Source organism: Lissotriton helveticus, chromosome 8, assembly GCF_964261635.1.
Source record: "Lissotriton helveticus chromosome 8, aLisHel1.1, whole genome shotgun sequence".
In the NCBI taxonomy this organism is placed as follows: domain Eukaryota; kingdom Metazoa; phylum Chordata; class Amphibia; order Caudata; family Salamandridae; genus Lissotriton; species Lissotriton helveticus.
The window spans coordinates 1,246,841,468-1,246,865,068 of record NC_136069.1 but is presented as its reverse complement, the minus strand read 5'-3'; the positions used below and the strand labels follow the sequence as shown (position 1 = coordinate 1,246,865,068).

Here is a 23,601-nt window from a genome sequence, read left to right as displayed (position 1 = left end):
CTAGCCAAGGATGAAGCATGCTACAAGTAGTGGGTGAGACTTCCTCATCCAATAAGAATAGCTTCTTCAGTATATCTAAGGACTAACTTGTATGACCTATCGGACCATTTAATTTTTTCCACCTTCTATTTAGTGTGATCTTGTCTGACGTTTTCCCCGGCAGTGCTCAGCCATCAGGGCTGAATCTGGTGGGCTTGTTTTCTTGCACCCAAGGTCAATGGAAGAAACAAGGACAAGGGTGAGATAGATCATGGCAAAATTGTTACTTTCTATCTTTTTAGTCTGGCAGCTTAGCTCAAGGACGATAAAGGTGGCAAACTAACCACAGTAAGACCATAGAGGCATGTGTGTATACCCAGAAATACTCAAATTCCCAACTTTTGGTCTAGATAACACTCTCCATAGGACCAACAATTAATTCAAACACAGAGCCTTACCCTGTAAGACTATAAAGATAGTTAAATAATAATGTACATAAAAGCATATTTCCTTTTTAACTCAAAGGTCTAATATTACGTTTATTGAATATAGTTATTTACACATCTCACTGTTTGCGAGTTTCTAACCCACTCCGTCATCCTAGAGTAAAACTCAGCTTCCCAAATTTGCTAAGTGCATAAAGAGAATAATGTGATTATCCAGTTAGGGGTTCCAGAGAAAAACAAAACCCATAATGGCTGCTGAACAAGAACTGTCTGCCACAGGCAACAAAGATCAGGAGTCGCAGCTATAGTGCTACAATCACTAGGAAACCAGTAAAATGACAAGCCAGATGCACGGTCTGGTTTCTAGGCAGTGGTTTATTAAAGATGCTAATGGCCATCACTGTCAATGTAATTACCAACCCTGGGCAAGCATGACTTATAGCATCAAATATGAAAGAATAATTAATTCATGTAGTACAGAATTTGGGAATGCAACAAGCATATTTGTTTGTTCCACTGTTTACACTCTTGATTCAGCAAGGGTTTAGGAGAAATAAAAGATCTGTTAAATTTTAACAATCTTTACCTTTCCATCTGCTGTCACAGCAAACAAAGTTTGTTCACCTCCAATTAACTGTACAGGCCGGAGAGTTGCCAGTGCCTCACAGGGGGTTGGAACTTTCACTTTTGCTCCTTCGATGCCACCGAGCTGTCCCCTATGATTGTGACCCCAGCCATAGATAGTTCCACTGCCACCAGCAGAAAGTGTCCAGTCATCAGGTCTCCTGCATTAAACACATACAAATGTCTACATAATTTTTTTTAAAACAACAATTCTACGCACAAGGTCAGCCGCAGGCTAGGATACAAATATTTTAATACAAGATTTCAATGTATAATGAGAGTTAAATACATACCTAACGGGAAAATACAGGAAGCCATTATATGAACATCAACATTGTGCTCCACAAACTCTTGGCAGGCACATTTAATAAAAAATAATCAGTAAGATTCAAGTCTCCAACTTGTTAGCTGAGAGCGCGTTTGAACAGAAAACAGAAACACAGATATTTCAATCACCCCTCTACAAAACAACCACAACTCTCAAAAAGGTGCTCTTTGCTGCATGCCAAAAAGTAACGACAAGAAGGCTGAGAAAGTACTACATAAGATTTATGTTCAAGTGGCCTTTTTCCGTAAATCGCACTACGGAGCATCTTGTGATAGAGGAATAATTTTTGTTTGACTCTCTTTTCAAGACACAACAAAACACATTTCAGACACTGGACATGAATGCAGAACTACGACGTTTTAGCAGTACATGTGCACACACAATCTAAATCAATGGCTGCTTTAAAAAAATGAAGTCATACAAATCAGTCACGACAAGCTTTCAGCAATGGATGTGTAGGTGTAGGACAATCAATATTCAAAAACTGTGTCTCAAGATTTTATAGACACTCATTGCCCTCATATTTTGGGACAGCATAGTTTAGTGTTATAAGCAGCCATGATTCTCGACTACTCCTCACTTGTTACAAGCAATAAATAGCATGTGAAAACCACACTGCGGATCTGTGTAAGTATAATAACCTGTTCATCCACTGGACAAGTTGCTCATCTTGCTCTCTCTTAAATACTTCATGGCTCTCATGGAGAGCATTCATATTTTCATTATCTGCCATTAATTCGCGGATTTTCTTGGCAACCTGAAACAAAAGTAAATGTTAGTGTTCACAATCTGCAACAGAGAGCAGCTTTTGAGCTGCAGCAGTTATGGCAAAAGTGTCACCAGACAGTCTATTCCCCACTGTGTTGGGCATGCAGAGATTATTTCCGCCCAGGTTTTTGCTTAGTAGTTCTAGTTGTACGAGTTACTTACCTTCGGTAACGATGTATCTGGTAGAGACGATTCTAGCCGGAGATTCCTTCACCTTCACGTTCCTTGCCTTTGGGTACTGCAGTGCCTAGCACTGTTCTTTATGGTGTTATTCCTCACCATTCCCTTCTCTGTTCTTTCGCACCTGTTCCTATATTCTCACAGTTTTGTCTGATGGCTCCACGTTGTGGCGCGGAAAAGTTCTCCGAAGAAAACAGACGTAGGCGCGCCGGGGTGGGACTTATGTGACCTCTCTAACGTCATGTACGTGGGAAAACCCCTGGGCGGAGTCGTGTGATGCCACCCCCCCCCGCGCGCAGAGATGCTGGGCAAAATTTTTTCCGGATCCATTCTCATGCCTGGGGATAATTCTACTGAAGGAATCTGCAGCAAGTAGTCTATCAGATATGTGCTGCAACCACCACCATCACTTTTGTGAACACCAGGGGGGCACTGGTAAAACCAAAAGGGAGCACAGCAAACTGAACTTGCTCGTGGCCTACTTTGAGCCACAGGTAAAGCATGTGGGGCTGCAGGACATCCTGAAGGTCTAACGCTACGATCCAGTCTCCAGAGTCGAGGGCAGACAAGACATGGCCCAGGGTGAGCATCTTGAACTTGTCCTTCGGCAGAACAGCAGTGAATGATGGGTTGTTATGCTACCCAGAGAGATTAGACAACTGGTGGTTAGCCAGATTGCAAGCATTGCTCCAATCACCTTTTGTGGGTTTTATGTACCACCCCAAGTGACAAGCATATGCTCATGTGTGATCCCATGCTCAGTGTGGCAGTGGAACAAGCTGCACCCCACTGAAGAGTCTCAACCAGAGTGAAACTGGCCTTGTGTTTAAGTTCAGGAAGGACCTGGGCTGGCAGTTCAGGCTGGACTGCTCCTTTTGGAGCAGGATCAAGAATGATTTGCATATTGCAGAGTACAAACTGAGGTGGCATGATGGGAAAAGGAACAATGGGTTAGTATGCTACCGTGAGCGATTGCCAGGTGTTAGACTAACTGCAGGCATTCCTCTCGTCACCTTTTGTGTCCTGAAGCACTTGGAAGCACTGACCCTAGAGAGGGTGTGACTGACCACAGTGAGTAGGAGCAGATGACCTAGAGCTGAGGCTCTGTCAACACACAGAGAATAAAGAGAGAGTAAAAACAAATTAAAAACAACAACTCGAATAGCGCATAATGTGTTCAGTGGAACTTTAATTAGTACCTCAACCATACAACTCAGCCTTGAAAAAGATCCATACATTAAATGGCTTTCGTTACACCAGTTGTGATGGAAATTAGATGTGCTCCTTATATTCTTCATCTTCCCAGTCAACAGGCTGGGGCTCCAGGAACTTTTTCCCTCTCTTGTAGAGGTGACTGCATTTCCCCTTTTGTTACATGGGTAGGACACTAGTTGTTTCATCAGGCATCAACAACACCAGAAATAAAATGCTTAGGCCAGCTGTTAGAAATACTCCTTGCAGGCTGGTAAAGTAGGGCATTGAAGAGAAGTTCAGTATCAGTGGAAGAATTCTGTTGTTGAGGGCCAGTCAAAACTTGGAGTGCTTTTTACGTTTATCCGGGACTACTGGGGTCCAACCATGGTGGTTGGGTTTGTTTGGAACAAGTGTCCGTCCTGCTATAGGTCTGAAAACTGCAAAATACACCCTTTCCATACATAACTCTCATGGTAATGAGGACAAGCACTTTACGGTTTCTCAGATGAGCAGTATGGGGGCAGGAGCCAGAATTCAACAACCAAACAAACACAAAAACCTATTGTTCAGTCCAGTGTTTATCTTTAATTAAAAAGAAAACTTTAATCTTACAGCAAAACAAAACACTTCAAAGGTGGTTCACTTACAGAGTTGCGACCTCAACTACCAATTCTAGTGAAGTAATTTTACCCCACACGGTGCCCTTCCCCCACAATCCTCCAATAGTGCTCAAAGTAGGCGAAGCTACAGTTGTAAGCACTAATAGGGCACAGATGCACAAGTTACTTACCTTCGGTAACGATATATCTGTAAGAAACAGTAGTTAGTATTAGATTTTTTACCTTAGAATATCCCCATGCGTCAGTCTGGATCCGGAATCTTTTGCGTAGCAGTACCCCTGCGCGTCGGTAGGCGTCGTCTGCGGCTCTGCGTCCGTCGTCGGCGCCGGGATGACGTCGCCGGAGTACTTAGACGCCACCCTCGCGCGCTCACGTTAGTTCTTATACACAGCTTTTCCGCGCCAGAAACGCAGAGCCATGATAAAAACCAACACTGGTGCCATAAAACTAGGGCCCCGATCCCCCCAACCGAGTTCCACAAACACGAGGAGGCCTTAGCTAGCACACACAGGTATTAAGGGCCCGCAGGGCAGCGCTGGTTGAGGCAAACATGTTGCGCCCCCAAGCGTCCAGCCAGCGGGCCTCTCGGAACGGCGGAGTCAACAGCGGCGGCAGATGAGGGAAAAGCAGTCCGCAAAAGAGGACTGGAAGCAGAGGGGTGGAGGGAAAGGCACGCGGGTCATGGGGTGCCGGTGCAGAAGATGTTGAAGCACCGGGTCCCCTGAGGCAGGACGCCTCCAAGCCCCCATCAAGGAAGATAGGAGGGAACCTTTAAAGGGAAGTAAGATTTCTCTCCTACCAGAGCCCTGGTGGAGGACCTCCAATAGATGGTCCGCTGAAAAGTGAGCCACCGGGTCACCCATGCGCAGGATGCCCACAGCAGTGGACACCGCGTGAGCGAAGGCCTCATCCGCCTCTGTAGGGCCCCGCGGTGGAGAAAGCAGCTCCTCCGTGGGCGACCCCGCACCGGAGACCGCAGTGGAGCTGGAGTCGAACCGGCGCCGACCGGACACCCCGCCGAGGCAGCCACCTGCGTGGGGGAACTAGATGGGCCTGGGGAGTAACAAGAAGCCCTCCGCCATCCGCGGCCCAGAATGAGGAGGAGATCGCTCGGCAACCCACGTGGCGGTGCCTGGGACGATCCAACCTCCGACTCGCCCTCCGATGAGGAAGCCGCCCGTGGGGAGGGACGAGAGGGGCCCGGGGAGGGACGGGGGGTCCTCACCCTGCCTCGACCCGGAGCAGGACGAGGAAGGTCCACCGACCCCTGTGGCTCCGCACGGTCCAGCTGCTGCCGGCGTCGTAGCGGCGTCACCTCGGCCTTAGACAGGACCACCTTGTCAAAGGACTGAGAGGGGCCGAGCCCCGGCAACCTCCCGCAACACCACAGAAACTCCCGCAGGAGTTAGCGGCGAGGCAGAGACGCCGTAGCCTGAAGGAGGTGCCCTGGAGGAGCCGCACCCCAACAGCACCAAATCCTTCAAGCCTGGATCCGAACCAGTCGGAGCCGGGGCCGCTGGCGGCGCCACGGAGGGCCCTGCGCAAGGGGTCCGTCGACTCCCCAGGCGGGGAAGGAGGAGGAGACGCCAGCGAGGCCTGCAAAGCCGCCGAGTATGTCTCCATTTGTACTCTCGACGCCCCAACACTGGGAAACGGTGGATAGGACGAACGCGGGGCCGCATCACCCGTGGATAGTCCACGTCCCTGGCAGGCCGGAAACCAGCCCCCGGGGACAGACTGCGACACTTATCAACCGGGGAGCAACGCTCACGTGACATCAGAGAAGGGCGAGGATGACGACCACGGCCGTATCTGAAGGCGTCCGCCGAAGCAGACCAAGGGGAGGACGTCGACCTGGAGAGACGCGCAGAGAGAAGTTTCATCCGGCGCTCCCGCTGCGACTTCGGCTTCAACTGTTGACAGGCCTCACAATCAATGGTGCTTTGATCCTCCCCCAAACACCACATACATATAAGGTGCGGGTCCGTCGCCGACATAAGACGCCCACAAAACGTACAAATTTTGAAGCCCGAAGGTATTCGCACACTGTTCCACCAAGAAGAAATGGAAGAAAAAGGGGGCCCTAAACAGGCCCGAGCAAGAACCGCATACGCGTTGCATGCGGAAAAGGAAAAAACTGAAATGGGCCCTCCAGGGCAGGTCTTACGTGACCTCGCAGACGTCAAGTGCGTGGACGACTCCTGGGCAGAGTCGCGTGATGTCGACCCGCCCCCGGCACGCAGGGATGCTGTGGAAAAAAAGTTTACGGATCTAGTCTCATGCCTGGGAGTAATTCTACGTGAAGGAATCTACGGCTAGTAGTCTCTATCAGATACATGATTTCAACCATTTTTGAGTCTGGGACACCAGAGACAGAAGTCATGTGGGTTTGTAACAAATATCTGCTTCCTGTAGGTGTGGCGTGGTCTGGAGCCTGTAGTCTTTGGGGGAGACATAACTCTAGTACACCATCATGAAAACGTTTTGGAAGTAGGTGAAGAACTGACAGAGGTTTGTGGCATATGCTCCGGATCCCACTTTGATGGGCACAGGGAAAAAAAAGAAGAGCCCATGTTAGCAGAACAGGTTACTTATAAATACAGCTTTCCAGTGTCCCTTTCGGAGGTGGGACGAGGTTGCCACAGAGTCCAATAGCGCCACCGATCAACACAGAAGAGCAACTGCTAAAAAGGTTTCCAGATCCAGTTTGTTGTCTGAAGGAATAAAAAAGGTTAGGAGTCTGCAGCTAGAGGTATACATAAGAAAGAATGCTACTTAGCCTTTTGTGGTTGGTTTGCTCATGCTGAAGATTGAGTCATGATATTATACCTTATAAGTTTATCATATTTCCTCATAGTTCTCTTACACTAGTTAAGGACAGATTGCCTTCTTATATCATATATTGTAATGTGGAAACACAGCTGGCCCTTCTTTGGATAGTGCCCTGGGGGTAAAGTAATTTGGGGCCATCGCTGCTGCTGGGGAATAAAATAAGGCAGCGGGGGGACCCATTTTGTGTTCAGAGGTCATTCACTTGGTAATTACATCAAGGCAGTAACAGGACTCTGAACAAAATCATCTCAGCACCTCCACCAATGCTCTTGATTCACTTACAACTTAACTCCATCACATTGGTGCCAAGTTGTTGATGGGTAGATGAGGTTGTTAGTGCAAGGGCGGCATAGGGGAAGTTAGAGGGATATGGGGGTAGAAGGGGGGTTAATGGAATGGTAAAATTTATTAAACATATTGTGAGATCGACCAGATTTCTCCTTTTTTCTCTTCTGGAGTCTAAATTAATAAAGAGCTCATCCATACAGTCTCTCCTGGGCTCCAGCAACATCCCATAACAGAGAACACTTAATATAACAGGAGCATCATGAACTTTGAGTTTTGTATGTGGAAAAGTATGATGTGGGGGGCTGAATGACAAGTCATTTGGACTGTTTAACACAACATACTGCATGGCTGGACTTTACATATTTACATTACTCGTTTGCACTATGAGGCACAAAGAAAGATGTGTTTACCCAGAATCCCACAACTGTTTGGTTCAAGGGTGAAAGTTGGTTTATGATCCACTTATCCAGTTTTCAAGATCAGAGTCATAGCTATCCAGCCAGATCTAATGATCTCTGTTTGTCCCAGCCATATGTAAAATCTCATGATTAAGTGGTGGACCCCCAAACAAAAAGCATTTAAATTGTCACTGAACAATGCCGTAACTGCACTATATCTCATGCCATTTTAAGAAAACAAAAGAGGTTTGGGAAGCAGAAGAGTTTTCTAATTAAAAGAACTTGTGTGATGCTTGCTAGACTGCTCCACATTCACTCGCAATTTCCTCTACAGATGATCATAGCAACAATTTATGTACTCTTTGTTGTTGAATCGAAAGCTTGAGTGTATTATTTAAAACAAATATTTGATGGAAAGCACTACAGTGAAATCAACACTTTATATGCAAATGCAATTTAAATTCTATAGAAGTCGGTACTAATCTCACTCAATTTTCACTCAATTGTAGACTTCAATGACTTGATAAAATGTTGACTCGAACATTCTCAACAATGCGATTAAATAGAGCTTTTTTGGAACAAAAAAACAGAAGATTCTACTTTTCAATTACTGGTTAAAGAGTTAAAGCAACATTACCTCATCAAGAAAAAGACGCGGTAAAGGTGTTCTCTTGTCAAGAGATACAGCAACCCTGGAGGCCATACAGTATCTTCTAAACCAAGCCCACTTGTGTGTTTCGGCACAACATGGAAGAGTGTCCAGCTCTAGATCACAAGCAAGGGCAACCAGCACCTGGGCAAAATAAACAATCATAGGCTTTAGGCTACAAAAAAACTAATTTGTATTAAAAAGCAAAGCAAGTGCTTTAAAAATCACAATTCTAGTGCAACATATCATCAATGTCCTTGTTTTCAGGATAAAAATATGTATTCATGAACATAATATGCTTAGTAATAAATGCCAAGATCTCTAAGTATTATTTTGGAATATCGTGTAAGATGCACATTTTCTTCCATCGTGCAATGTCTAGATTTGGAACCAATGTTCATTTTCACAGTATATATATATGACCTCGAAACGCGTCATGCTGATTTTGCCCTGAATAAAGGATTTTTTGAAGTACGCTTGTGTGGCCGGTTTCACGTTGCTGCATGTGAAAAATATATATATATATATATATATATATATATATATATATATATATATATATATATATATATATATATATATATATATATATATATATATATATATATATCTCTCTCTCTCCTACTGGCGATAGCCAGTAGGTATATATAGTTAGGATTGTTTTCCATAGGGAAATCGCAACATTCTATTGGGAATAACTTTGGCGCCGGTTGAGGAATCTTCCTGAAATTTTCCTTAACTTTGCCTCGCGGCGCTCCGCTCCTTCCCTGAAAGTTTGGGGGGGATTCGTCAAGCGGGGGCCGAGATAAAAGGGGGTCCCAAAATGTGTTTTCCCCATGTTAATTTCCATAGGGCGGTTGGACTCACTTTTAGCCCGAACGGCTGAATGGTTTTCCACCAAACTTGGCAAAATTGTAGGGACTGGTAGCCCGATGTGCCTTTGCTATGTCTCAAGATATGTGCTCCAGTGGTTTTTAAGAAAATTAACTTTGAAAAAATATATATTGGGCTACATTGGGCTATATATATGTTAGAGCCCAAATGTAGCCCAATGTAGCCCAAAGATGGCCACCAGAGACGAAAAAAAACCAAATGTAGCACAAATATCAGCCAGATGTAGCCCAACTATAGCCCAATGACAGAATGTCCCAGAGTGTTCTAAAGAACAACTAGAGCGCTAACAGTCTTACTTATGACAAAAGTATGGCACACCTGAAGTCATCTTGATTGGAATAATGTGTTAACAGTTAAAACATTTAATTTGCAAAGGAACAAAATGAGGGGGTTCATTTTGCCATAGAAATTATGATTAGTGCTGAAGAAAGAAAAATTAGGGCACATTTTGAGTGACTTCTCAAATCCTCTTATATTTCATTAAAAAATTCTGATATGCACTCTCCCAAGATGGCCACCAGAGACAAAAGAGCCCAAATATCAGCCAGATGTAGCCCAACTATAGCCCAATGACAGAATGTCCCAGAGTGTTCTAAAGAACAACTAGAACGCTAACAGTCTTACTTATGACAAAAGTATGGCACACCTGAAATCATCTTGATTGGAATAAAGTGGTAACACTTAATACATTTAATTTGAAAAGGAACAAAATGAGGGGTTTCATTTTGCCATAGAAATTTTATATATATATATATATATATATATATATACATATATATATTCACTGAAAAAACCATAGGTTACACACCAGTTATAGTTAGGAATTAGCATTTAAAAAACCTTTGAAATTCACTGAAAAAACCATAGGTTTCACACCAGTTATAGTTAGCTGGAAATTTTACTCGCATAAAACCATTGAAATTCCCACGTTATAGTTAGTTGGACTCACTATAACTTGCACGTCTGCAATGCACTGCTGATGACGTCACATATTACATCACTCATGCATATATTTAAATATTTAAACATTACTCGCTAATATATGTATTCACTAACATACACTTAATAAGCCAGTTAACCAATCAATTTTTTTTTAAAAACCATAGGTTTCAGACCTTATATAGTTAGGAATTAGCATTTAAAAAACCTTTGAAATTCACTGAAAAAACCATAGGTTTCAGGCCTTATATAGTTAGGAATTAGCATTTAAAAAACCTTTGAAATTCACTGAAAAAAACATAGGTTTCAGGCCTTATATAGTTAGGAATCAGCATTTAAAAAACCTTTGAAATTCACTGAAAAAACCATAGGTTTCAGGCCTTATATAGTTAGGAATTCGCATTTTAAAAAACCTTTGAAATTCACTGAAAAAACCATAGGTTTCAGGAGTTATATAGTTAGGAATTAGTTTTTAAAAAACCTTTGAAATTCACTCAAAAAACTAAGTTTTAGTGGTGTTATAGTTAGCTGGACATTTTACTCATACAAAACCAATGAAATTGCTCCTATATAGTTAGTTGTACTAACTATATTTCGCGCACCCGCAATCCACTGCTGATGATGTCACATATTAGATCATTCATGACATGGTCAGTGACATCACTGATGACATCTCAAATGACATCACTGATGACATCACTGATGACATCATCCACATGACAATCACATACACCTTTTCATACACTATTACAATTTTTCATCACTGTTTGTAAAATGCAGAGTATCATATTTAAATCCATTGTCACAGCAATACAAGTATCTAAAAATCCGCTCAGTGATTCATAGATGTATACTCACATCTAATCACTTACCTATGGATTCACTCATACATGCTGTCAATGAACAATAGAACACTATCAAAAATACTTATACATCTATATCGACATTAAACAACAGCACGCATCCTATTCACATATGAAGTCATCCTACTCACTTATGCAAACAATGGATCATACTTACATATTTACTTAGCAAAACACTTATACAAACACCACTTCTTCTATTCATTTAGATAGTAAGTCATAATTAGTGAATTATAAAATCATTATTACAAGTATACAGTTATCCATACAGTCACTCACACAATCATTGTGTCTTATGTATACTTATTTATATACAACAACTGACACATACACTGCCTTTTATTTTTCTAGTTTGTTGGACCTGTACCTTTGAGAAATATATTTGCTCATCACCACACCCATAAAGAGATTCCGTCACCCAAACTGTTAGAACATGTAGTTTTAACTTCATATATCTACTGAATCAACTATTCACACATCTTTGGACAGTCACACACCTCCCACCGAACCACACACACTTTCACACTCCCATACAAATACTCAGTTAACTAATCAATAACTAATATAGACTTTCACATAGCTAGTAACCAACTGTAGAATCAGTTTACACAACAACTGACAAAGTGATACAGATATTCACACAGTTTAGTCACTATCCACTATATTTAGTGAGACATTATAAATTGGTCAAGTAAACAGTCAATTACACTGCTACTAAATCCTCCATCCAAATATTTATTTATATATATCCACTCATTCTTCAATGTAAATTGCTATATATATAATGCATATTTAAATAACGAAGCAAACCACATTCACCGGATGATGTCATCAGTGATGTCATCAGTGATGTCATTTGAGATGTCATCAGTGATGTCACTGACCATGTCATGAATGATCTAATATGTGACATCATCAGCAGTGGATTGCGGGTGCGCGAAATATAGTTAGTACAACTAACTATATAGGAGCGATTTCATTGGTTTTGTATGAGTAAAATGTCCAGCTAACTATAACACCACTAAAACTTATAGTTTTTTGAGTGAATTTCAAAGTTTTAAAAAAAACTAATTCCTAACTATATAACTCCTGAAACCTATGGTTTTTTCAGTGAATATATATATATATATATATATATATATATATATGTATATATGTATATATATATACACACACACACACACACACACACACACACACAAACAGACACACACAAACAGACACACAAACAGACACACATATACAAAGACACAGGTGCACAGAGTGCACAAAATCACACACACACCATTTACGCTTACCAGTGTAAACTGAAGTGCCCTAGATAGTGTGACTTTTAAAATGCAGGCAGTATTTCTTTTCCAACTATGCATAAAAAGTTAGGGCATCCAATAAACGTCTGGGACTGCAGGTTCACAATTATTATTGTTCCAATAATAGCTACAAAGGGGAACAGATGGTCCCAAATTGGTTAAATGTCACCCCTCTTTGAACTTCTAAATATTTTCAAAATAGGCAAACCTCCTTCAATACCAAGATATTGGCGCACATCAGGGTCAGGCATTTTCTACAAAACTTGCACCAAGCTTATTCAAACATAGGAGAGGACATCACAGATATATCATTACACAAGTAAGTAACTTGAGCAATTGTTTACTTTGTTTTCTCCCTTGCTGCAAACAATATATTACATTTGTAAGCCACCAGCTCTTTCGATACCATGTACCACTTTCTTATGCACATTTTCGCAAAAGCCATGACTCAGTGTTCTTTTGTATTATACATACAATTCGTAGAGATTTCCGACATAACCCTTTGCTTGTCAGATTGATGAACAAGTTACTTACCTTCGGTAACGATATATCTGTAAGAAACAGTAGTTAGTATTAGATTCCTTACCTTAGAATATCCCCAGGCGTCAGACTGGATCCGGAAATTTTTGCGTAGCAGTACCCTTGCGCGTCGGTAGGCGTCGTCTGCGGCTCCGCGTCCGTCGTCGGCGCCGTGATGACGTCGTCGTAGTACTTAGGCACCGGCTCCGCGCGCTGACGTCAGTTCTTAGACACAGCTTTTCCGCGCCAGAAACGCAGAGCCATGTTGAAAAACAACACTGGTGCCATTGAAACTAGGGCCCTGAAAGGGGATGACCTTAACCCTAGATATCAGTTCGCAGAACGGGGAGGATGGGCGGTAAGGAATCTAATACTAACTACTGTTTCTTACAGATATATCGTTACCGAAGGTAAGTAACTTTTTCATCTGAAAGAAACAGGTTAGTATTAGATTCCTTACCTTAGAATAGATACCCCAGCAATACCAACCCCGGTGGTGGGTCTGCAAACCAATAATCACACCAGAAAGTCCTGGAGGACGGAACAGCCAAAGAAGCTATCCCTCCGGATTTGGCTGTCCAGGCAGTAGTGTCTTGCGAACGTGTGCAGCGAGGCCCACGTAGCTGCCTGACAGATGTCCTGCAAGGGGACTCCCCGGCCCAGGGCAGTAGTAGCCGCCGTGGCCCGAGTGGAATGGGCCCTCAGCCCAACAGGAGGCTCCTTTTTCGCCAAGGAGTAACAAGCTTTGATACACAAGACGACCCACCGAGAGATGGTCCTCTTGTGCACCGCCAGTCCCTTCTTAGCGCCCACGTAACCAACAAAGAGTTGGTCATCCACCCGGAACTGGCGTGTGCGATCTAGATAGAACGAAATCGCACGTTTTGGGTCCAGACGGTGGAGCCGCTCTTCCTCTTTTGAGGGATGCGGTGGCGGAAAGAAGGTGGGCAAGGTGATAGACTGCCCGATATGGAAGGCCCTGACAACCTTGGGCAGGAAAGAGGGTCTAGTCCGCAACACAACCTTGTCCGGATGGACAGAAAGGAAAGGGGGTTTGGATGAAAGAGCCTGGAGCTCACTCACTCTCCTGGCAGAGGTGATGGCAACCAGGAAAGCAGTCTTCAGAGTAAGAAGGCGGAGAGGATAGTTGTGAAGTGGCTCAAAGGGAGCGCACATCAGAAAGGTAAGGGCAAGGTTCAAGTCCCACTGAGGCATCATAAACGGAACAGGAGGGAACATGTGTGTGATGCCCTTCAGAAAACGCGTTACAATAGGGGACTTGAACAAAGAAGGTTGATCAGGCAGCCTTAGAAAGGCTGAAAGGGCAGAAAGGTAGCCCTTGATAGTGCCCAGAGCAGAGCACTGCTGGGCAAGAGAAAGAAGGAAGAGAAGAACCTCAGAAAGAGGGGCAGAGAGTGGATCCACAGCCTTTGCTGTACACCATGCCACAAACTTGTTCCACCTGCAGGCGTATACCGTTTTTGTGGAGGGACGCCTGGCTGCCAGAATGACATTACAGACTTCATGAGGTAAGTCAAATGGCCTCAACTGTTGCAGCTCAATCTCCACGCATGCAGGTGGAGACTGGAGAGGTTCAGGTGCAGGACCGTCCCCTGCTGCTGCGACAGAAGGTCCTCCTGAAGAGGAAGACAAATCGGGGGATCGACTGACATGCTGAGTAGCTCGGGATACCAGTACCTTCATGCCCAATCCGAAGCCACAAGGATGACTTTGGCCCGGTCGCGCATGATCATCTTCAGCACTCTGGGCAGAAGTGGTATAGGCGGAAAGGCGTACAACAGACCGCAGCTCCACTCGGGACGAAAAGCGTCTCCGAGCGAGTGCCGCCTTGGAAATTCCAACGCGCAGAACTGATGACATTGAGCATTCTCTTCGGTGGCGAATAGATCTAACCAAGGCTCTCCCCACTGCTGAGAGAGGCCTTGCGCCACGTATGAGTTCAGACGCCATTCGTGATCCATCATGCACCGGCGGCTGAGTTCGTCCGCCCTGGCGTTCAGGGAACCTGCCAGGTGTTGAACCACCAGGGTGATGCCCTGGTGTTCCAGCCACATCCAGAGGCGCAGAGCCTCCTGACAAAGGGTGCACGACCCCACCCCGCCCTGTTTGTTGCAATACCACATGGCGGTGGTGTTGTCCGTGAACACCTGCACTACACTTCCCGGACAGAAAGATAATGCCTTCAGTGCAAGCCGGACGGCCCGCAGCTCCAGAAGGTTGATATGGAGCCGGGACTCAGCTGGAGACCAGAGGCCTCTGATCTCCGCCTCTCCCATGTGGCCCCCCATTCCAGGAGGGATGCATCCGTCAACCACTATGTGCTCCGGTTGGGGAAGGAAGAGGGATCTGCCATTGACCCAATCGCGGTCCGTGAGCCACCACTGCAGCTGATTCGCAGTGCCCTCTGAGATCAGGACGAGGTCAGACAGGTTGCCCCTGATGCTGTGCCCACTGGAACTTCAGGTCCCACTGCAGAGCCCGAATCCACCACCGGGCGTGATGTACCAGCAGGATGCTGGAGGCCATCAGCCCCAGGAGCCGCAGCGTCAGCCTGACCGAAACTTGGGATAAAGGCTGAAAGATCGGAATCAGAGCCTGAATATCCCGATCCCGCTGTTCGGGAGGATGAACCCGAAACTGCGCCAAGTCCAGAACCGCTCCAAAGAAGAGGAGCTTCTGAGAGGGACTCAAGTGTGACTTCGTCATGTTGATGTAGAATCCCAGCGAGTGCAGGAGATCGGCCGTAGTCTGGAGGTGGGAGAAGACTGTCTGGGGCGAGCCCGCCTTCAACAACCAGTCATCGAGATAGGGGAAGACTGGAACCCCTAATGTGCGCAGATGAGCTGCAACCACCGCCATCACTTTCGTGAACACCCGAGGGGCGCTGGTGAGGCCGAAGGGGAGCACTGTAAACTGAAAGTGCTCGTGGCCTACCGTGAACCGCAGGTAGCGCCGGCAGGACGGGGATGTGGAAATATGCGTCCTGCAAGTCCAACGCAACCATCCAGTCTTCAGGGTCCAGGGCAGCCAGGACCTGAGTTAAAGTCAGCATCTTGAACTTCTCCTTCTGGAGGAAGCCGTTGACGCTTCAGAGGGCCAAGATAGGGCGCAGGCTCCCTTTGCCCTTCTTGGGAACCTGAAAGTAGTGGGAGTAGCAACCACAACCTACTTCTGGCCCTAGAGCGTGCTCGAGGGCCAAGAGGGCCGTAACTTCCTCTTGCGGAAGTATCAAGTGATCCTCCGACATGCGGTGGTACTGCGGTGGCATGGCTGGAGTGGTCGCCTTGAAGAGGAGGGAGTAACCCTTTCAAACGATTTGCAGCACCCACCTGTCCGAAGTGATGGTACGCCAGTGGAGTAGGTGATGGCGGACCCTGCCTCCTACTTGCGTAGAATAGGCCTGAAAGCTCGGACTAGGAGGGCTATGAGGCGAATGCTGTGTGAGTGGATGTGGACTGACCGGGCCTCTGTCCCCCTGCACCGCCATGGCGGTTACCACGTTCGCAACTGCGTTGAGGTTGGTTCTGCAGCCTGTGACTGGACGAACGTGTGGGGGTGCACCTTCCTTGGTCACGAAAGGGGCGAAAAGCAGAAGTCTGCTGGCGCTGACCTGACAGGCCCAAGGACTCGGCCGTAGCCATGGAGTCCTTGAAACGTCTGCTTTGTCGCCAAAAAGATGACGGCCATTGAAGGGCATGTCCATGAGAGTATTCTGGATATCCCCTGAAAAATTGGCAGACCTCAGCCAGGCGTGGCGACAGATCGTCACCGTCGTGGAAATCGCTCTGCCTAGTGAGTCCGTGGTATCAAGTCCACACAGGATGGAATACCGTGCTGCGTCACCGTCCCTCAGCAAGAGCCTGGGCGAGCCGTGTCTGGGCCTCCTTCGGACACTGAGGCAGCACTTCCGCCAAAGTATCCCACAGAGAGTGGGTGTAACGGCCCAAAAGGCATGCGGTATTAATAGACCGCAACCCCAAGCTGTCTGAGGAGAACAGTTTCTTCCCAAACTGATCAAGCCTTTTGGATTCCCGATCCGGGGGAGCGGTAGGGAATGCGGTCTGCCATGTAGAGGCCTGGATCACTAGAATCTCAGGATGAGGTGTACGGACAGAAAGCAGAGGTCGCCCGGAGCCGGCGTCGGGCCACGTTCCGATCCACAGGGTGCACTGTGGAGGGCTTGGACCAAGTGCCCATCAGAACGTCCGCGAGGGCCTCATTGAACGGCAGCATAGGCTCCGAAGAGCTTACTGGCGGCTGAAGCACCTCGGTGAGGAGATTAGTTCTCACGGCCACAGCAGGGAGCCCAAAAGCCAAGCGATTGGCTGCCCTGCGCAACACCACACCATATGTAGCACCCTCCTCCATAGCCACGGAGGGAGGAGAGATGAAACCAGTGTCAGGCGATGTGTCAGACCAATGGCCTCCCCCAATTCATCTGCCCAGTCCTGACTTAACTGGCACTGTTGTGCCAGAGGGTCCTCAGACCCCTCCCAGTCCTCCCCTTCATCCGTGTCCTGATGAACCGGCATAAATCACGGAGCCGGGTCAAAGATGAATTGCTCACCCATCGACGCCGGAGACTGCGCCGAGCGGCACTGCTCCGACGCCGGACCCGGACTGAAACCGGGAGCGGCGTCGTTCGAGGACGGTGCCAGGAGTGGCACTATAGGGGTCGGCGCCAGCGGAGGAGTCGTGAGGTCGACTGGCATCGACCGGGATCCAGGCCTGGATCCCGGGGGGTCCTGAGGCGCCGGGTCCAAAATCGCCGATGGCGCCAGGGCCAAACCGCCAGCACGCTAGGACCCCCAGTCGGGCCTACAGACCCACAGGGCCCGAAGGAGCACCGGCGGGTCTCGAGGGCAGAAAGAGAGTCCTCATGGCCACGAGGAAGTCTCGAATCTCGCCCGGCCCAGGAACCGGAGGGTGTGGGGCTGGATGCGACGCCTGCAGCTCCGGTGGAGCCGCGCAGGTGGTGTCACCCGAATCCTCAGCAGAGTCGTGCGAGGGGAGTCAAAAGAGTGATGTCGCCTCTTCGACGACTTCTTCCCATGCCTCGACTTACCTGAATGCGAGGACTTGAAACCCGACGAGCGGTGGTGGCTGCGACTCAGGGACCGGTCCCTCGATTTCCTCCGGGACCTCGAGGGGCTCGGAGCCGACTGTCTGATCTCGAGAAGCTTACGGGACTGCTTCCGCCTAGCTTTCGAGGTCAAGGCCTGACAGTCAGGGCAGGACTTGTCGTCGTGGTCGGCCCAGACACAGTAGAGACACCGGCGGTGGGGGTCAGTAACCGACATCAGTCGGTGACAGGCGTCACACGGCATAAAACCGGGCATCCCTACCGGCACCAGGAGTCGAAGTCGACTCAAAAAACAGTCAAAAAGACCAAAAAGTTAGTCAAAAAGTGACTAAGGGTACTAGCTCTTCCCGGAGCTGCGCTTGCTAGCGCGGAAAAGAGAAGTGATGTCAGCGCATGAGGGAGGCGTCTAAGTACTCCGCCGACGACGACCCGGTGATCATGACGCAGACGACAGACGCGGAGCCGCAGACGACGCCTACCGACACGCAGGGGTACTGCTGACGAAAACTTTCCGGATTCAGTCGGACGCCTGGGGATATTCTAAGGTAAGAAATCTAACTAACGTGTTTCTTTCAGATATTAGTTTGCTGAACGGGGAGGATGGGTGGGGTGGTAGGGAATCTATAACTAACCTATGTTTCTTACAGATATATCGTTACCAAAGTTAAGTAACTCGTTCAAAGAAACAGCTAGTTATAGATTCCTTACCTTAGAATAGATACCCCAGCAATACCAAACCTGGAGGTGGGTCTGCGAACCAAGTTCATACCAGAAAGTCCTGGAGAACAGAACAGCCAAAGAAGCCGTCTCTCCGCACTTGGCTGTTGAGGCAGTAGTGTCTCGTAAATGTGTGCAGTGATGCCCACGTAGCTGCCTGACAGATGTAATTTAGAGGGACTCCTCATCCCAACGCAGTAGTGGCCGACCCACGTCAGCCACTACCGCGCCCATTCCACCAGGGCCACCCCTGGTGGAATGGGTGCGTAGTCCCACTGGAGGTTCCCTTTATGCTAGAGAATAGCAGGCTTTATTACACATAACGACCCATCAGGAGATAGTCCGCCCACGTAGTCAAAGAAGAGTTGGTCATCCACCCAGAACTGTTTGGTGCGATCCAGATAGACGGAAATTGCACATTTTGGGTCCAGGGTGTGGAACCTCTCTTCCTCTTTAGAAGGATACGGAGGCGGGAAGAAGGTGGGCAAAGTGATGGTTTGGCCAATATGAAAGGAGTTGACCATCTTGGGAAGAAAGGATGGACGAGTTCTCAGGACAACCTTGTCCGGATGTACAACTAGGAAAGGAGGTTTGGATGAAAGAGCCTGGAGCTCACTCAATCTTGTAGCAGATGTGATGGCTACCAGGAATGCAGTCGTAAGAGTTAAGAGTCTAAGAGGACAGTTGTGAAGTGGCTCAAAGGGAGCACATCAAGTATGTCAGGTAAGTCGAAGCACAAGAAGAAGTTGAAGAAGCATCGTCGCTCTTCGACTTCTCCCTGTCGGTCGGCTGACGCGACTAGGGATGCAGGCGGTGCCCCTCCCGCGGCGCCGCGTGCGGAACCTGAAGAATCAACTCCGAGTTTTGCTCCCTTCCCGGGACCCGGAGCGACTCTTGCCCATGCATGCCATCTTTGGGCAGCCCAACCCCACCGGCGCGCCTACGGGCCTCGCGGACTCGGTAGGGGGTCCTAGGCCTTCTCTGCCAGCGGCTACTGTCCCGATTCCGCAGGGCCCCCATTGAACCAAGCCTGGATCCGGATCGGCGCTGCTTGACCTCGCTACGCCTTTCCTGGTGCAGCTTCCTTGACCCAGAGTGCCAAGACTTGGATGACGAATGGTGATGGCTCCGCGACTGCTCCCTCGACCTTCCTCGCGACTGGGACCTCGAACGACACAGAGTCAACTGCCGACGCTCAAGAAGCTTTCGGGACCACTCCCGCAAAGACTTCGGAGCCATGGTCCGGCAGTCGGAGCACGGGTTGTGGTTGCGCTCAAAGCAAAAGAGGCACACGTGGTGCTGATCCGTCACCGCCATCAGTCGGGTACATGAACCGCAAGCCTTGAAGCCTGGCATCCCTACGTGTCAGTAAAAAGTTCAGTCAAAAAGTGACTGGAGGCAACGCTCTCTCCAGATCTGCGCTGGCTGGTGCGGAAAAAGAAAGAACTGACATCAGCGCGCGAGGGAGGCATCTAAGTAGCTACCGCGACGTCATCTCGCCGCCAACGACTGACGCGAAGCCGATCGACGCCACATTCCGACGCGCAGAGGTACTGCTGACGAAAAACGTTCCGGATCCAGTCTGACACCTGAGGGTAATTCTAAGGTAAGGAAAACAGGCACAGTGGGCTGAAGAAGCAAAATGTTCCTTTAGTGAAATCATAAAAAGTGCTACTTATGTTACTGACAACACAAAGACTTTTTTTTTTATATCAATATCTGTACCTACTGATGCCCTGTATTTCCTTTACTGAACCATTGTATGAGTCCTTGGTTATGTCGTGGACTCAGGACTCTGCTCAAACTACCCACAGTCATCAATTTGCATCACGCTCACCATTAAGTCTTCAACCATTTACGAGAGGGATAGTCCATAATATTTACCAGTTTGCCAAGAAGTGGAAGGCAACATAGAGGGCCTTTAAAGCAATCTTCGAGGTAGTAACTTCCATCCACTAATATTTTATTACTCCAAAGTCTAAGGACATGGTTGTATTGACCATGCCCTGTGAAGTACATAACAGGACAGAATCAGTGTCACAATTAAAAGGGTGAGCATGAAGAAGGAAACGGGGGAGGTACCACATACTCTGTCCTATGAATAGTGAATAAAAGTGGAAACCAAGAAAGTTGGCACATGCTTTTTTCTTTGAGTAGCAGAGTATAATACAAGTAGCTGTCTTAGACAAGCACAGGAACAACTTTAAATAACTTTTACTTCTTCATTTATTTAATGGTTTTATGCTCATGTGCTTCGGAGTTTGAGGACATTTTACAATATATCAAAAACAGTGACATGATTGTTTCGTCAAATAATGAAAACTGCATGAACACAAAAGTAAGGTAAGCCAAGCAAAGAGAAACTTAGAAAAGGGTGGAAGAGTGAGGACCTCCACAGTACGGAGAAAGGGAGAGAACAAAAGCACTACATAGAGTGGAGGACAGGGTGAGGAGCGAACACGAAATACAGGGGAGCAGATAATCGCAGCTAGAGTCATTTAGGGCTTTTGAATTATATACAGCTGATGCTGATGGAATGACAAGAGGGGGGGTTTAATCCCGTGATCAGAGGGAGAAAGTTCCATTGAAGATATTGACGCCTCAAATTGGTTGATGGTATGCATAAGCAGTTTTGACGCCAAGGTTTTGAGAAGACTGTTTTCATTTTGCTTTGGAGACCCCCCTAATACCACCTGACAATTTGAAGAGGTTAGAATGGAGGGTGGGGCGTTATAATGGACTACTCTGTGAGCTAGACATACCAATTCAAATTGTGTTCGTGTCTCAAAAGAGTGACAGTGTAAATTATTGCGTATGGGCGGTATGTGATCAGACTTCCTGAATGACAGGGTAAGTCTAGCTGCAGCGCACAAAACAGAGTTAGTGCAAGAGGAAGAGTGCAGAACACTGCAAGGATGGTGTTACCAAAGTTCAAATGTGACAGGCTTATCAACTTGATCATTAAAATTTATATTAACAAAGTCACAGGAGGGTCATTATATTTCACAGAAATTGTATTTTCACATGTTTACAATAATCTTTTGTGGCCCACCTTAAAAAAAGGACTGTGAAGAAGCTGTTTGCCACCTCTTGCAATAGGGTCTTCATATTCAAACTGCCGCTGCAAAGCTTCTGGAAGACCTTTGACCAATGCAGCTAAGGCACTGCCTGTAAAGCTCTGTTAGAAAACAAAGAATAGTCATTTAATGTGCCCTGTTGAAACATATGGTAATACTCAGTAATAAGCCTTGACTACACAACAAAAATGATTAAAACTTTAGCAATGGTATTCAACACTGCCATGTTTGGTATAAAGAAAAGCATCAAATGCAGCAGTTGCTTATCATCAATGAACACAGCAGTTAAGTATTCCTTGCAAAGTCACAATTTTCAGAATATTTGCAGCACAAAACCTGAAACTGGGCACCTTCAATACAGCTTACATTTCATGTGAACCATTAATAGTTCTAATCACTACTGTCATCGTCAAAGTCACATCATGCATACATGGCACCAGTTTGTGAAAAAAACTTTAGTTGCTCATTAAGCACTTGTCCAACTGCTCTTTAGCAGTAAAGTGGACAGACAGTAAGTGGGGGAAGTCAATTTGCAAATGAAATTATGCATTCAGAGGACAAAACTACTATACCGACCTCAAACATTAGATCAGTGGTTTCTACCTTCAATGGTAAGAAAACACATACTAACTCTTGCATCATTCATGCTTTTAAAACTGCTCTCTCCATCCCTATTCGAAACCACTATTAAGCTCAGACTATCTAATGAAGATATATCAGGAAGTATACCAGGAAGTCCAAGTGGCAGCTTTGCAGATCACAACAATACCAAGGAGGTTAGATGAAAACAAAAAACTATTTAGTTTTAGTAGAATCAATCCTGAGCCCATTAGGAACTAGCAGATTTAAAAACTCCTAACAGTAGACAATAAAAAGTTCCCAAAACACAGGGGAAAAAATCCTTATAGACAGCCATTTGAATAGACCTCTGGTGCAAAGCCACACAATGTAACTATTACCACATCAGGTTCATTTTTTCTTTCAGTATAGAAGAGCAAGGTACATTTGATATGATAAAAACAGCAAGGAGCAGGATTAGCATCTCAATTTATGTCAACTGGCCTTATATTTTGTCCTTATTTTGTATTTGACAGTTTGCTGCATTATGGGGCTACAGAGCTTGGCTTGTTCTCATTAAACAAATTGGAGCAGAATTGATAACAATAACAATCAGGATTGAAAATAATTAGAGGGGTTGGGCAACTGAAAAGAACATTGGAGGATAAAATGAAGTTCGACTCACAATGCAGTACTACCCTGATAAACACAAGAGTAGGTGCAATCAACAGAAAACATCTGTATCTCAACAACCCATCAACACTGAAGAAACATCAAGTGAAACGTGATACTTAGTAGATTCCAAGAGCACTGGGAAAAGAATACAAAAGGGGATTGTACCCAATTACAAAGTTCAGGCTCCATTGGGAGATTGACAGACAACATAATGAAAAGGACCACAAAGTTTCTCACAAATAATCAAGGACAGTTTTGTACCAATAAAAGAGTTATATCGTTCTCAAAATTATTTCTACTCATTGATTGAAATTCTAACATGTATGGAAGACTTCAACAAAAGAAGATTGGCCCTTCTTTCTGCAGTACTGACAAAACTTCAATATATTGTCGAAAGATTACAGAAACCTGCATTCATCAAGTAGTTCATGCATCACTATTTGACTACCACCCACTGCCAATCTTCATGCCAACAAAACAGCTTCCATTGTTGGGTACCACATATGTACACACATTCGTCCTTGAATGTAGCTATTCAAAACGCATTTATGCAAACAACTGATTGCAGATGAACTAATCTACTAACTCTTTTCATTGTGAACTAGGTGGACAAAAACAGCCAGCTACTTAGTAGGGACA

The 23,601-nt window shown here is 46.2% G+C and overlaps 1 protein-coding gene across 1 annotated transcript in view; it reads right to left on the bottom strand.

Moving 5' to 3' along the window:
• The window catches only part of HERC2 (HECT and RLD domain containing E3 ubiquitin protein ligase 2), a 1,611,099-nt gene that overhangs the window by 388,883 nt on the left and 1,198,615 nt on the right, over positions 1 to 23,601 (bottom strand). Inside the window, 4 exon segments of the mRNA XM_078658234.1 lie at positions 1,012 to 1,210; positions 2,019 to 2,134; positions 8,295 to 8,450; positions 21,705 to 21,830. Coding sequence (XP_078514360.1) covers positions 1,012 to 1,210; positions 2,019 to 2,134; positions 8,295 to 8,450; positions 21,705 to 21,830 — 597 coding nt within the window.